This window comes from Mercenaria mercenaria, chromosome 16 (assembly GCF_021730395.1).
Source record: "Mercenaria mercenaria strain notata chromosome 16, MADL_Memer_1, whole genome shotgun sequence".
In the NCBI taxonomy this organism is placed as follows: Eukaryota; Metazoa; Mollusca; class Bivalvia; order Venerida; family Veneridae; genus Mercenaria; species Mercenaria mercenaria.
In genome coordinates this window covers 23,935,071-23,949,288 of record NC_069376.1, presented here as the reverse complement: position 1 = coordinate 23,949,288, position 14,218 = coordinate 23,935,071, and the positions used below count along the sequence as shown (strand labels likewise).

Sequence of the window (14,218 nt, the reverse complement as noted above, 5' to 3'; positions counted from 1 at the left end):
TATAGGTTACATTCTACCAATTCAATTCCTTATTTATTTCATATTAATAACAAAACATTCAGACCTCATTTTCAGCACTTTAGAGCATTTCAATGATATGAAAACCATATATGGTCATTTAGTATAACATGTCTTCTTATCAAAAATAGAAAAAAATTGACATGTTATGTTGAATATAAGAAAAACAAGTGAATGAAGTATTGCCATGCAATACAAAGTCCCCTACTGGAAGGCACCTAATTTTCTCTACTGCAGTATAACATAATGAACTGATATCTGTCAATGATGTATAAACAATATTGTACTATATATACAATATGTTATAACAAAACACTTGGATTAAAATTTATATATATAAAAACCTACAGTTGTTTTCATATTGAATTTTTTTGGCTGATTATAAAAATGTTATCATGTAAGTTATTTATAGTAACAACAAAGGGAAATTAATCTTTTAAAAAAAAAAAAAAAAAAAAAAAAAAAAAAAAAATCTATATAATACAAGTCCACAAGAAACTCTTTACCAGGTAGAGATAGGTCAAAATACACCTAAAAATTGGATGTAACATGCATGGTGTACCACAGAAAAGTGGTCTCGATTTTTCTCTACTGCCAGTAATAAAAAAGTTACAATAAAATCTATTTATAGTAACAACAAAGGGACGTAATTCTAAAAACAAGGGTGCCTCATGGTGGTGAACATTTGGTCCAAGTTACATCAAAATCCCTCCATGCATGAAGAAGAAATGTCCCATACAAAGTCATTCTTGAATTTGACCTTTGACCTCTAAATATGACCTTGACCTTAGACCTAGGGACCTGGTTTTTGCGCATGACATGTTGTCTCATCCAGGGGAATATTTGTGCCAACTGATATCTAAATCCTCTTTGCATGACAAAGTTATAGACGGGACAGGAAAAAAATCCTCTTGACCTTTGATCTCAAAGTGTGACCCTGACATTTAAGCTAGGGTATTGGGTGTTGCGCACGACACGTCGTCTCATCATGGGAAACATTTATACCAAGTAATATTGTAATCCCTTGATGGATGACAGAGTTCTGGATCGGACAGGGCAAAAACCTTATTGACCTTTGACCTCCAATTGTGACCTTGACCTTTGAGCTAAGGGTCTGGGCTTTGCGCATGACATGTTGTCTCATCATGGGGAACATTTGTGCCAAGTAATATTAAAATCCCTTCATGGATGGCAGAGTTATGGACGGGACAGGAAAAAAACTCTGTTGACCTTTGACCCCCAATTGTGACCTTGACCTTTGAGCTAGGGGCCTGGGATTTGCGCATGACACGTCGTCTCATCATGGGGAACACTTGTGCTAAGTGATATTAAAATTCCTTAATGAATGTCAGAGTTATGGACCGGACACGAAACAGACCCTGTTCATGCTATGTTAACATTTGACTGCTAAGTGTGACCTTGACCTTTGAGCTAGGGGTCTGAAAGTTGTGCATGACACATCGTCTTATAATGAGGTACATTTGTGCCAAGTAATATTAAAATCCCTTCATAGATGGGAAAGTTATGGACCGGACAGGAAAAAAGCCTTGTTGACCTTTGACCTCCAATTGTGACCTTGACCTTTAAGCTAGGGGTCCAGGTTTTGCGCATGACACGTCGTCTCCTCATGGGGAACATTTGTGCCAAGTAATATTAAAATCTCTTCATGGATGGGAGAGTTCTGGGTCGGACAGGAAAAAAGCCCTGTTGACCTTTGACCTCCAATTGTGACCTTGACCTTTGAGCTAGGGGTCCGGGATTTGCGCATGACACATCATCTCATCATGGGGAACATTTGTGCCAAGTAATACTAAAATCCCTTCAAGGATGGGAGAGTTGTGGACCGGACAGGAAAAAAGCCCTGTTGACCTTTGACCTCCAATTGTCACCTTGACCTTTGAGCTAGAGGTCCGGGTTTTGCGCATGACACGTCGTCTCATCATGGTGAACATTTGTGCCAAGTAATATTAAAATCCCTTCATGGATGGCAGAGTTATGGACCGGACATGAAATTGCGGACGAACGGACAGACGGACGGACGGAATGACGGAAAAGTGCATTCCTATAGTCCCCGAAACTGGTTTTCAACCAGTAGGGGACTAATAATCTGTTCTGAGAAACATCACCCTCTAAAAATGCCCCCATGAAAACAGCCGTTTAGCAGTACGCGTAGGTAGACATTTTTCGCAAAGAATAAACTTATTCCAAGAAATTTACAATGAAAATGGTCTAGATCTATTCTCAATACTATAAGCAATAAACATAAGCCAAAAATTTAACTGTCACCTCCTCATGTCACTCATTATACCAGATTTCATCCATAGCATGGAACTACAGTTTGGACTGCTTCACATGTAACACTGAGTAGTCACTTCCGGTTTGGTGTAATCCGTCCTGGATAAACAGAAATCCCACAGGGGTTCGTAACGGACCAAGGGTACATTGATAATTTTGGAACTTCATCAAATTGCTCAAAATGTCATTTTTGATGTTGTCTGAGAGTGTCAGTATATGCCTCAGATGTAAGATATAACTGTATTTGAGAGCTGCAGACCCAGACATTTCAGAAATATTTTCAAAATAAGTTTCGTGTAATAAATGTTGTTTCCAAGGAAGCGTGAAAGGGCCATCAGACGCTAATACGTTTTAATACGTTAAGGCTGCGGAAAGGATATAGAGACTTCATTTATGGTTTGATTTGATACAAACTTGCAAAATATCTTCAACAACAATAAATTTTGGATTCCATGAAGAATCTGTCAGATCCAATCATAGGTTCTGGAGTTATTTTACATCTGATTACCTCCCCTGATTTTAATCAAAATGAATTTGTATCAGTAAGTACTTATAGAACTGATTTGAAATTTCGTTATTTGGACTGAGACAATCAGGGTAGATAACTATGGACTGATTTTATGTCAAATTACCTCCCTTTATATCAAATTAAAATGGGTATATCTCTGTAACTAATGAAGATACTGACCTGAAATTTCATTTATGCCATCAGATGGACTTGGACAATCAGTGAAGATACACATTGACTGAATTTATGACAAATTACCTCCCTTTATTTTTTATGTAAATGAATATATACCTAGCAGCTTCTAATGAGATTGGTTTGAAACATTATTTATGTCTTCCATGGTAAGAAATTTCTACTTTTACCTACTTTTCAAAGATATTGTTGTAAAGGCTTGTACTCTGTATCTTCTACATGCATATACCAATGCATGATTACCTCCCGATTTTAATAAAAAATGGATTTATCTCAGTAAGTATTTATGGGACTTATCTGAAACTGTATTATTGTCATTAGTTGGACTGAGACAATCAGGATAGATAACTATGGACTGATTTTATATCAAATTACCTCACTTTGTTTCAAATTAAAATGGGTGTATCTCAGTAACCAATGAAGATACTGATTTGAAATGTCATTTATGCCATCAGATGGACTCGGACAATCAGGGTTGATAACTTTTGACTGAATTTATGACAAATTACCTCCCTTTATTTTATGTATTACTAAATTAATTTACCTCAGCAGCATCTAATGAGATTGGTCTTAAATGTTATTTAAGTCTTCAAGGGTTAGGAGTAGTCATGCTAGTACAAAAATGCAGCATTTGAGCCAAGGACCCTCAAACTTGGTATGGAGATTGGCCATGACTAATATGTGACCCATAGGTCAAAAGGGACTGTTACAAAAAATATTTATCTTGCTGATATTTACAGAGTATGCCTATGTGATCTATGTCAAAACTTGATCTTATCATTAAGAGCAATTGTACTCAGGTTGAGCGATATAGGGGCATCATGGCCCTCTTGTTTCAAACAGAAAGCTTTTGTTGTCACCATTGCATGGGCGTTAGCATTTGTGTATGAATCACAAAAGTGTTGCATGTAAGCAGGTTTCACGAAAACTGCATGGCCAAACACTTTCAAACTTCACACATCTAGTCCATTAGGATCTCGCTACTACTAGTTTTATCTTTAAAGTTTTGCAGTTTGGCAGGTTTCTCCAAACTGATAGGGTCAATATACTTTCAAACTTCTCACATATATAAGATGACCTTGCAGGGCAAGTAAGTTACATTACTCTATCTTTTGTAAATTATTTTTTCAAAGTTATGCCCTTTATAAAATTTAAGTTGGAAATTTTGGTATAAGTTTCGCATGTAAGAAAGTTCCTCAAAAACTGCTATGCCAAATGCTTTTAAACTTCACATATGTCATCGGCACCATAAGATGACAAGTAACAATACTTGAGCTTGTATTTTTTTTAACCAAAATATTTTGTGAAAGTTTTGCATATAAGCTTCCTTGACCTAATGTTTTCAGATTCGCTCGAATTTGTCTTCTTGCAATGACCATGTGGCAAGTTTCATAAATCTTGCTTATACTTGGACCAAAATATGCCCATTTTAGCTCACCTGAGCACAAAGTGCTTAAGGTGAGCTTTTGAGATTGCCCTGTGTCCATCGTCTGTCTGTCCGTCGTGGTCAACAATTTGACTGTTAACACTCTAGAGGTCACAATTTTGACCTAATCTTAATGAAACTTGGTCAGAATGTTACCCTCAATAAAATCTTGGACAAGTTTGATTTTGGGTCATCTGGGATCAAAATCTAGGTCACCAGGTCAAAACAAAGGAAAAACATGTTAACACTCGAGAGGTCACAATTTTGGCTTAATTTTAATGAAACTTGGTTGGAATGTTACCCTTAATAAAATCTTGGAGTTCGATATTGGGTCATCTGGGTGTCAAAAACTAGGCCTACAGGTCGAATCAAAGGAAAAGCTTGTTAATACTCTACAGGTCACGATTTTGGCCCAATCTTGATGAAACTTGGTCAGAATGTTACCCTCAATAAAATCTTGGACAAGTTTGATATTGGGTCATCTGGGGGCAAAAACTAGGTCACCGGGTCAAATCAAAGGAAAAGCTTGTTATGGCTGAAGAGGCCACGTTTATGACCATATCTTAATGACATTGGTTAGAATGTCAGTCTTGATGATCTATAGGTCAAGTTCAAATCTGGGCCAGGTGGGGTCAAAAACTAGGTCAAATTAAAGGAAAAGCTTGTGAACACTGTATGTTCATGAAACTTAGTCAGACTGTTAATCTTGATGATCTTTAGATCAAGTTTGAATCTGGGTCATGTGGGGCTAAAAACTAGGTCACCAGGTCAAATCAAAGGAAAAGCTAGTTAACACTTGAGAGACTATATCAAAATGAAACTCGGTCAGAATGTTAATCTTGATGATCTTAAGGTCAGTAGGTCAGGCGAGCGATACAGGGCCTTCATGGCCCTCTTGTTAATTGTGAATAGATTATGGCATTTACACTTTGGAATAGTAAATTGTGATTACCACGTATCGTGATGTTCTGTTTGATACATATAAATGTCGTTTCCCAATTGCAGGTAATTAGCACTTATAACATTGGACCTCTATTCACAATTGCTGATTGCATTTAGCATGTAATTACATTTACGCAGATTTTATGTAATTCAATACAACACAATGAAATAAATCATCCTTTGTTAGACTGTCTTATTGTTAGACTGTCTTACTGTTAGCTTTCATTGTACATTGGAATGGTATGTTTCTAGTAACTCTAACACAGTACAGAGTGACCGGCATAGTACGGAATTCCGTAAGGGCCATCGCCTTTGAATGTATTGATCTGAAACGCGATACTCGATAGTACGATGATGAAAACGCGAAATCACGAAACCACGATAACGAAAACGCGACAGCACGATGATAACGCGATACTACGATAACGAAAACGCGATAATACGATAGTACGATGATGATAATGCGATACACTATCGCGTTTTCATCATCGTACTGTCGCGTTTTCACCATCGTACTATCGTATTATCGCATTTTCGTTATTGTAGTATCGTGATTTCGCAATATCATTATCGTACTATCGCGTTATCACCATCGTACTGTCGCGTTATCATCATCGTACTGTCGCATTATCGTCATCGTACTGTCGCGTTATCACCATCGTACTGTCGCGTTATCACCATCGTACTATCGCGTTATCATCATCGTACTATCGCCTTCCGGTGCCCATGCGCACAGAAGAATTTCCTCTCCAGTGTTCTGGTTTCTATTTATCTTGTTATTTAAGCTCTGTTGAAATTAAAAATGATTTCTATTGCTTGCTAATGGGTTGTAAAAAGTTTTTTCAGCTAAAACCAAATATGTACTTACCTGTACGAAATTTTACAGCTGTAAAAGACCTGTATTTTTGTTCAAAATAACAGTCATGCTTATTCCAAATTTACACCTGTAGATTTTATATAACAATATTGATTTTACAGCTGTAGTAGATTTCAATTTACAGCTGTCAAACGACTGTAAAACAGTTCGAAATATGCAAATGAGCTACACCTGTAAAAAGAAGTTACAGCTGTAAAAATGAAAAAGTTACAGCTGTAATACTACCCAAAAGTTACAGCTGTAGAAATACAGGTATTGAAAAAGAGGGCATTATTTTAAGGGACGAAAGTAGAGGTGCAAAAAGTTTTAGGATGAATTGCAATTCTCTAGATAAAATAGCAATTACTATGAAAACGGCAAAATAAATGATCTAGTACGTAATGTATATGTGGTATGATTACAGTATAGCAAGAGCAAAATTCAAGAGTAGGATACAAAGTAGAACATATGCAGATCTTGTTTATAAAACTTTCTTTATCATGCAGTCATGAAAACATATGACAATCTTGTAATTATTTCTTTTAAACTTATCGGCTTCCAGTATAGAGTAAATAGTTAATGTATGTACTTATACATGTCCTTTTACAACTATAATAGATAATTAAACATCTGTACTTACTCTATACCGCTTTAAATGCCAAAATTTTACAAGATGTGATGTCTGTGTGAATTTCAGTTATATCCCGCCAAAATGCATTAAAAATGGCTGACAATATTCATGTTTCCCTCCAAAAATGTTACAGCTGTAATTTTGAGACATGACCATTTTACAGCTGTAACTTTCAACAGTAAAATTTTTACAGCTGTAAATTGAGACCTTCATATTTTACACCTGAAAATTTTAACTGTATTTCTGATCAGTTTTCAACTTACAGGTCTTTTACAGTTGTAATTTCAAAATACAGGTCTTTTACAGACGTTTTACAGCTGTAAAACCGGTCCATTTTTCGTACAGGTAGGCAAAAACTCTGCAGGTCAATCGGTTTGAGTTTTCTATATAGTATATGATAACAAGAAAAAAAAGAATGTTATATTGTACCATGATCAGGGCGTTTTTTGTTTGTTTTTATTTTGGTCTGACATGAATATTTTCACAAATATGATGATGAATATTTTCACAAATATGATGGTTTATATTTCAACACTGAAAAGCAAATGCATGTCTTGTAAAGCTCAGGTCATTGATGTTGAATTCCGTAAGACGCATAACAACACTGAAATCGGAGCATCGCAAATATTCGAAGAATATTGTTTGCAGTTTTCATGGCACATAGTTTCTTTTAATGCATCAAAGTCTGGCAATTTTCTGCAAAAATAAAATAAAAGTAAAGCAGTTTACAACCAAAAGTGAGTTAACGCCCCCTTACTCAGACATTTTATTTATGATTTTACAGGAATGAGAAATGCAGTAAAATTATATCTGCACAGCATTCTGAACCTGTTCAACATCCAACACGCTTTGTCTCCCTAAATTCATTTTCTGTAAATGACTCTTAAATTGACGAAAGCTAAAAAAGCATGGAAAAATGTTAATTATTTTTTGCTTTTGACTAACTAGCAGCTGTAGCTTTAGGAGGATCATCAATACAAATCAAGATTTTCACACACTAGCACCAGCGTTCGAATCTGCATATCGCCCTATCGCTAGAGCAGGAGCTGTAGTTCTAAAAGTATAACTTCTAATCTTCTCATTTTTAGCATGCACATGCGCACCGGAAGTTGATGGTGCGATAATGATAACGCGACAGTACGATGGTGATAACGCGACAATACGATGGTGATAACGCGACAGTACGATGATGATAACGCGACAGTACGATGGTGATAACGCGACAGTACGATGGTGATAACGCGATAGTACGATAATGATATTGCGAAATCACGATACTACGATATCGAAAACGCGATAATACGACAGTACGATGGTGAAAACGCGACAGTACGATGGTGAAAACGCGATAGTATATCGCATTATCATCATCGTACTATCGTATTATCGCGTTATCATCATCGTGTTGTCGCGTTTTCGTTATCGTAGTTTCGTGATTTCGCGTTTTCATCATCGTACTATCGAGTATCGCGTTTCAGATCAACACATACAAAGGCGATGGCCCTAACGGAATTCGTATAGAGACTAAATTGTTTTAAAGTTCCCCGTAAGATAGTGAAATCGGCTTTAGCAAGAAAAAAGGCGATAAAAGGTTCTTGCGCTTGTGCAGTCGTAAGTAAAAAGAATAATTCTGAAGCCTTGGCTATCATAGATTTGTTCGAACTTTACAAAAGTCGCGTGAAAGTGGACTTGAGCAGGACATGAACTACACTGACGAGATATGAAAACGCAATAAACGTACGTTTTACTACACAAAGCATCAACTTGAAATGTTCAACACATACACATCTCGATACTCTACATCCATTTTGTTAAATTTTTTTAATCAGCACAACAGACAATATATGAGAGGTATTGCATATAATTTATAATTTGTCATCTCTCAATTTTAGGATATGTAAGAGAGTCATTTCTAATAATGGAATCCTATGGAAAAATCAAGAGCAGTGCCTGATCCATAGGTAAATTAAATCGAAAGCTTGTGGATGGCCGAGTCTAGATTGAATGGACCAGCTATGGCGTGGAAACTACTTCTTTAGTTTAGTGTCCTAATATCAACTCTATATTCAATTGCAAAACTATTCGTGTGTTGCAATATGGGGCAGGTAACACATTACGTTACTTGATCATTGGATATAGTATTTATCTCTCTTACTTTATTCTTACATGTATACTTCCTAGGGTTAAATTTTAGATCGATCTACTCTGCTGACTCACTGGTTAAGATAACCTACTTGTTTACTGGTACATTAAACGAAAAATGGATTAGGATTTTTTCTCATATAACAGGTATGTAAGACATCATTAAGTTCTTAACATTTATAAGTGATTTATATGCAAACTAAAGTTCAATAATATTTAAATAATTTTCAGTCATGAAATCACCAAGTAATCCGATATACATGTATATAGCAGTGAACTTAAATAAAAAAAATAAGATGGTTCGTATACATTTTATAACAGTCAAACTAATTTTTTGGTAACCTCCGCTTAAATCAAATATCAGATTCTATGTACATTTACATCTACCTTGGTATAAAAGTTCAAACACAGCAAATATCTCTTCTACCTGTTCTGAACAATTTAGTATGGGCATGGCTTTAGACAAGGTATAGTTCACTTGAGGCGGTCGAGGTAAATTAACAAATTCAGTAACATGTATTTCTCAGTACAGTTACTGGCATATGAAACAAAATTACCGTTCAACATATTCGTATTATAATTAATGAGAAAATACATGTAACGAATTATTCAGTCTAGAATCATATTTAGAAATATTTATTTAACAGTTGGTTGGCCTAGTAACACCTAAAAATGGCTGTTAACGCAGATTTACAGAAAGAAAGGAATTCTGCCACCTTTAACATCGAGAAATTAACAGAAGTATTGTATGATGGCAAGGCAATGGTCAAACGACGAAGATATTTGCGTAAGTACAACATACACCAATGTAGTATTTAAAACACTTGTTTCTGTCCGGCTTAATGCAGAATGGAGCTTGTTACAAGGTTCGTATCCATGCGATGAGCCACACCACTACGTTTGACTAGGTTCCCCATCCCGTTTCATTCACTGGTTGCTATCTGGTTTGGTGGTTTTAATTCAATATTACGGCATTACTATACACCCGAAGGGACTTAATATGTTATGACGCCGGTGTCCGTCCGTCCGTCCGTCCGTGAGCAATTTCGTGTCCGCTTTGTTACTCTTGAACCCCTGGAAGGATTTCAAAACAACTCAATACAAATGTTCACCACATCAAGACGACGTGCAGAGCGCATGGTCTAGGTGGCTCGCTTCAAGGTCAAGGTCACAGTTAGGGGTCAAAGGTCATATGACTGTTCTGTGTCGGTTCTGTAACTCTTGCACAGCTTGAAGGATTAAAAAGAACTTGACAAACATATTAACCACATCAAGATCTAGCGCAGAGCGCATGTTTCGGATGGCTCGCTTCAAGGTCAAGGTCACATTTAGGGGTCGAAGGTCATACTTGAATCCGTTCATGCATTTTGCAGAAACTTGACACAAATGTTCACCACATCGAGACAACATGCAAAGAGCATGTTCTGGACGACTCGCTTCAAGGTCAAGGTCACACTTAGGGATCAAAGGTCATATAACTATGTTTTGTGTCCGCTCTGTAACTCTTGATTTGCTTGAAGCTTTAAGGATTTTAAAGAAACTTGGCACATATGCTCACCGAATCTAGACCACGTGCAGAGCGCATGTTTCGGATGGCTCGATTCTAGGTCAAGGTCACACTTAGACGTCAAAGTCATATATTCGAGCGTATATTGCTCCGCATTGCGGTGCTCTTATTTTGAGTGAAATAATGACGGTCAGTTTCTGACCAGTGTTTATGGATTATGATAAGGTACTGACTTGTTCTTTGCATATTATCCATACAAAAATCCATTGCAAACGAAGACAGATGCACTTAGGTCAGGTAAATCTTGCAATTTTCGTCAAGTTTATCAAAAGAACTGTTCACTTTTTTTTTTCGCTGATACAAAATGGTATTTTGTCTTCCATAACTATTATGTCAATGTTATATTCTGTTTGTTGCTTACGTGAATTTTACTATATATTCAACAAAACGGCTCATTTGGTTTCGTTGAAAATCCAAAATTTCAACCACAATTTACATCATTGAGGGTACGCTTAATAAAACAAAATGTAAGTTATCTAAGGAAATTGGCAAAGCTACAGTTTTGACGATTTTGCTGTTCAGTACGTAAAGTGTCTTTATTTGCAGAGAAGATCGTTCTGGAAGACAAATACCTGACATCATTCCCACCGTGGTGGAATCGTGATCGTAATGCACAATACGATATCGGTGTCAAGAAGAATGTGTACTTTACAAAACTAATTCAGGATCTCAACATTACTGACTTTGCAGAACAGTTCTACTTGAAGGAGTAAGTATTTTTTGTAGACTCTGCATGACTTATACAGTGTCATATACAATGGATATTTGCACAATAGCTCAACTGTACATACAATATTAACAATTCTGACTCTTTGAATGTATATTTTTTCTTTGTTACCTGTTGTCCTTTTTGATGAATGGGGTTGGGGAAAGAGATAAACTAGGAATATGATTTGTAAGAGAGATACATATTACAGGGCCGGCGGACATGAAGCGAACCCACTTGGATTACATGAAGATATGTTTGTACCAACTATCGAAAAACTAGGAACAAAAGAACAAATTGCAAAGTATCTGGAACCAGCTAAACAATACAAAATCATAGGAACATATGCACAAACAGAGCTTGGTCATGGTGAGAGTTTAACATTTCCAAGGACAATTTTGCACTTACTGTCTTAATTTATCATCAGCCTAAACACACGCACGTCACCAGGCGGGGCAAACGAAGTCCATATTGAATTATCATTTGATAAAAATCAAAAGCAGTATGAAGCCTTGTCCCCTCTAATTTGCATATGTCACACAGTCATATAAAAACGTCAGATATATATTTTCATAATGTTGTTTCATATCAATTTAGGATCAAACATTATACACTGCAAAACATGCCTGGACATCAAGGTAAAGTTTGTCATGGCGGCAAAACATGCCTGGACATCAAGGTAAAGTTTGTCATGGCGGCATAAAGTAGCTGAATATTCTGTGATTTCAACGTTCATGTACGATCATGTTTGGTGTAATATAATGATGTATACACTTCGGGATATTTTAACAGGAACGTTTATACGTGGGTTGGAGACAACAGCTACATATGATCAAGACACAGAACAATTTGTTATCAACAGCCCAACAGTTTCGTCTACAAAATACTGGCCTGGATCATGTGAGCCTTTCAATATTTTCATTTAGTATATTTAAGTAGTGTGGTAATTAGTTTTGCAAAGAAAGCTGAAGTTAACAAATGGAATGATTGTTAGGTTCATAATAGGATGATCTCACTGTTAAGAAAATTCTTTATTTAGTCGCCCTTCCGAATCGAAGACGATTGTGGACATTAAGTAAACCAAGACAATTTTCTGACTGCTTTTGATATAACTGAAAGACAGTTGATCATTTCAGTAGGAAAGACGAGTAACCATGTGGTGCTAATGGCACAGTTATTGTCTCAAGGCAAATGCCATGGTATACATGCGTTTATTGTGCAAATCAGAAGTGAGAAGGATCATACACCTTTACCAGGTAATAATGCGAGAAAGATGTATCAGAATTAGAGCTTTTATGTAATCGGGATATAACTATAGGTACTGTTACTAGTAATAAAAGTGAACATTCTAGTGTTATTTATATAGCAATGATAGCCTTTTTTCTCTTTGTGTATATAAACGTTAGTTTCTAGCTTTGTGTATATAAACGTTAGTTTCTAGGACATTATAACGCTACAAGCTTCACTGGTATCTGTATTTACTTGGAATTGCTTTTAATATTTATATACAGGCTATGTTCAGTCCTTGATGTAATTAACAACATTTAAAATATAATAGCGCTTTCACTGCTTATACACATATATCTTAAGCACGTAAAAATAATTAACGACATGCATATATTTAAGGGCAGAGTATAAGCGTTTATTCATTGATTTGAAATGTTGGGACTTTTTCCAGGAACGTAAAATAATAAACAACTTTTGAAGTATGATATTTGAAATGGGGCTTTTATGTAAAATTAAAAACACTTGGATTTTTTTGTTACATTTAAGTTAAAGCTTTATAATCAGATTAGACAAGCTCACTGTATCTTTTAATTTTCATACTGTTGTAGGAATATCGGTTGGAGATATCGGTAACAAAATTGGATATAACGCTATGGACAATGGGTTCCTTAGATTTGATAATGTTCGAATTCCCAGAAGAAATCTACTAGCACGATATTCCAGGGTTTGTTAACATTTTATATTACAATGACACCAAGAAAATAATAATCTAAATCAATTTACTTGCTAATGTGTTCAAGATGAACCCAGTAAGTGCTCACAGAAGCGAAAATACTGCACATATTCCATCATGATGCAGTGTTTTGGCAAGTCCAACTTACTTATTTATTACCACAGCAGTAATTTTAACCTTGATATTCCGACTAAACTTATTTGATATTATTGTTTTCTTTAAACAACGATTAGCGGATGCATTCATTTTCATGTTCTTAAAGGTAAAATTGTTTTAGAAAGCACAAGTATCAATGCATCCAGAATATTGCATTGAACTTGAATTTTTATGGATATAACTTTCAGATTTAAAGCAATTTCAGGTGTTTTTGTCGGTACACATGTACTTTGCATCACCGTTTTTAATTACAGATTGAGAAAGATGGTACTTATATACCGGCAAAAAACCCTAGACTAGCTTATGGTACCATGGTTTTTGTTCGTGCATTAATTGTTGGAGGTTGTTCTAAGTCGCTGGCTCAAGCCTGTGTGATAACAACAAGATACAGTGCTGTAAGAAGACAAACTGAAATAAGACCAGGGTAAAATTACCAGATTCTATATCAAACACATTGAAATAAACGCATTTATATGTTTAAGTATATTTCTTGAAAAAAATACATATCACATGATTGCCCCTTGTTTGCTAGCAAAAGCTATTTTTGAAGAATAAAGTGGGGGCGGGGATTGAAATTGGCCACGTCCTTCCGACTGTCCGTCCGTCATACTTCGTATCCGGTTAATAACTCTGCAATCTAGAAAGGGATTTTGAAATAACTTGGCACAAATGTCAGTGTCACACTTGGACGTCAAATACTAACAGAGCAAGTTTTGTGTTCGTTTCATAATGCTGCCATGCATTAAGAGATTTTGAAATTACATGGCACACGTTTTTCTCATGTAAAGACGACACAAGACTCAGCCCTCTAATTCAGAG

The 14,218-nt window shown here is 36.0% G+C and overlaps 1 protein-coding gene and 1 long non-coding RNA gene across 2 annotated transcripts in view; both read left to right on the top strand.

Moving 5' to 3' along the window:
* Nucleotides 1-14,218, top strand: part of LOC128549535 (uncharacterized) — a 233,860-nt gene continuing 219,642 nt past the window's right edge. The window contains exon 1 of the long non-coding RNA XR_008367785.1: nucleotides 1-822. This is a non-coding gene — a long non-coding RNA (uncharacterized LOC128549535). The remainder of the gene's footprint in view (nucleotides 823-14,218) is intronic.
* LOC128546101 (peroxisomal acyl-coenzyme A oxidase 1-like) lies at nucleotides 9,004-13,842 on the top strand. Its single transcript, XM_053526388.1, has 8 exons — nucleotides 9,004-9,157; nucleotides 9,658-9,797; nucleotides 11,124-11,286; nucleotides 11,495-11,652; nucleotides 12,076-12,183; nucleotides 12,420-12,539; nucleotides 13,119-13,234; nucleotides 13,654-13,842. Exons 2-8 carry the CDS (start codon nucleotides 9,683-9,685, stop codon nucleotides 13,825-13,827), a joined length of 954 nt encoding a protein of 317 aa, XP_053382363.1. The 5' UTR covers nucleotides 9,004-9,157; nucleotides 9,658-9,682; the 3' UTR covers nucleotides 13,828-13,842.

Bases quoted from the DNA above. Each gene is read 5' to 3' on its own strand.
- LOC128546101 (XM_053526388.1), top strand. From the start codon at position 9,683: ATGGCTGTTAACGCAGATTTACAGAAAGAAAGGAATTCTGCCACCTTT. The intron at 11,653-12,075 runs GTGAGAGTTTAA...ATATTTTAACAG, and splicing joins ACAAACAGAGCTTGGTCATG to GAACGTTTATACGTGGGTTG. The intron at 12,540-13,118 runs GTAATAATGCGA...ATACTGTTGTAG, and splicing joins GGATCATACACCTTTACCAG to GAATATCGGTTGGAGATATC.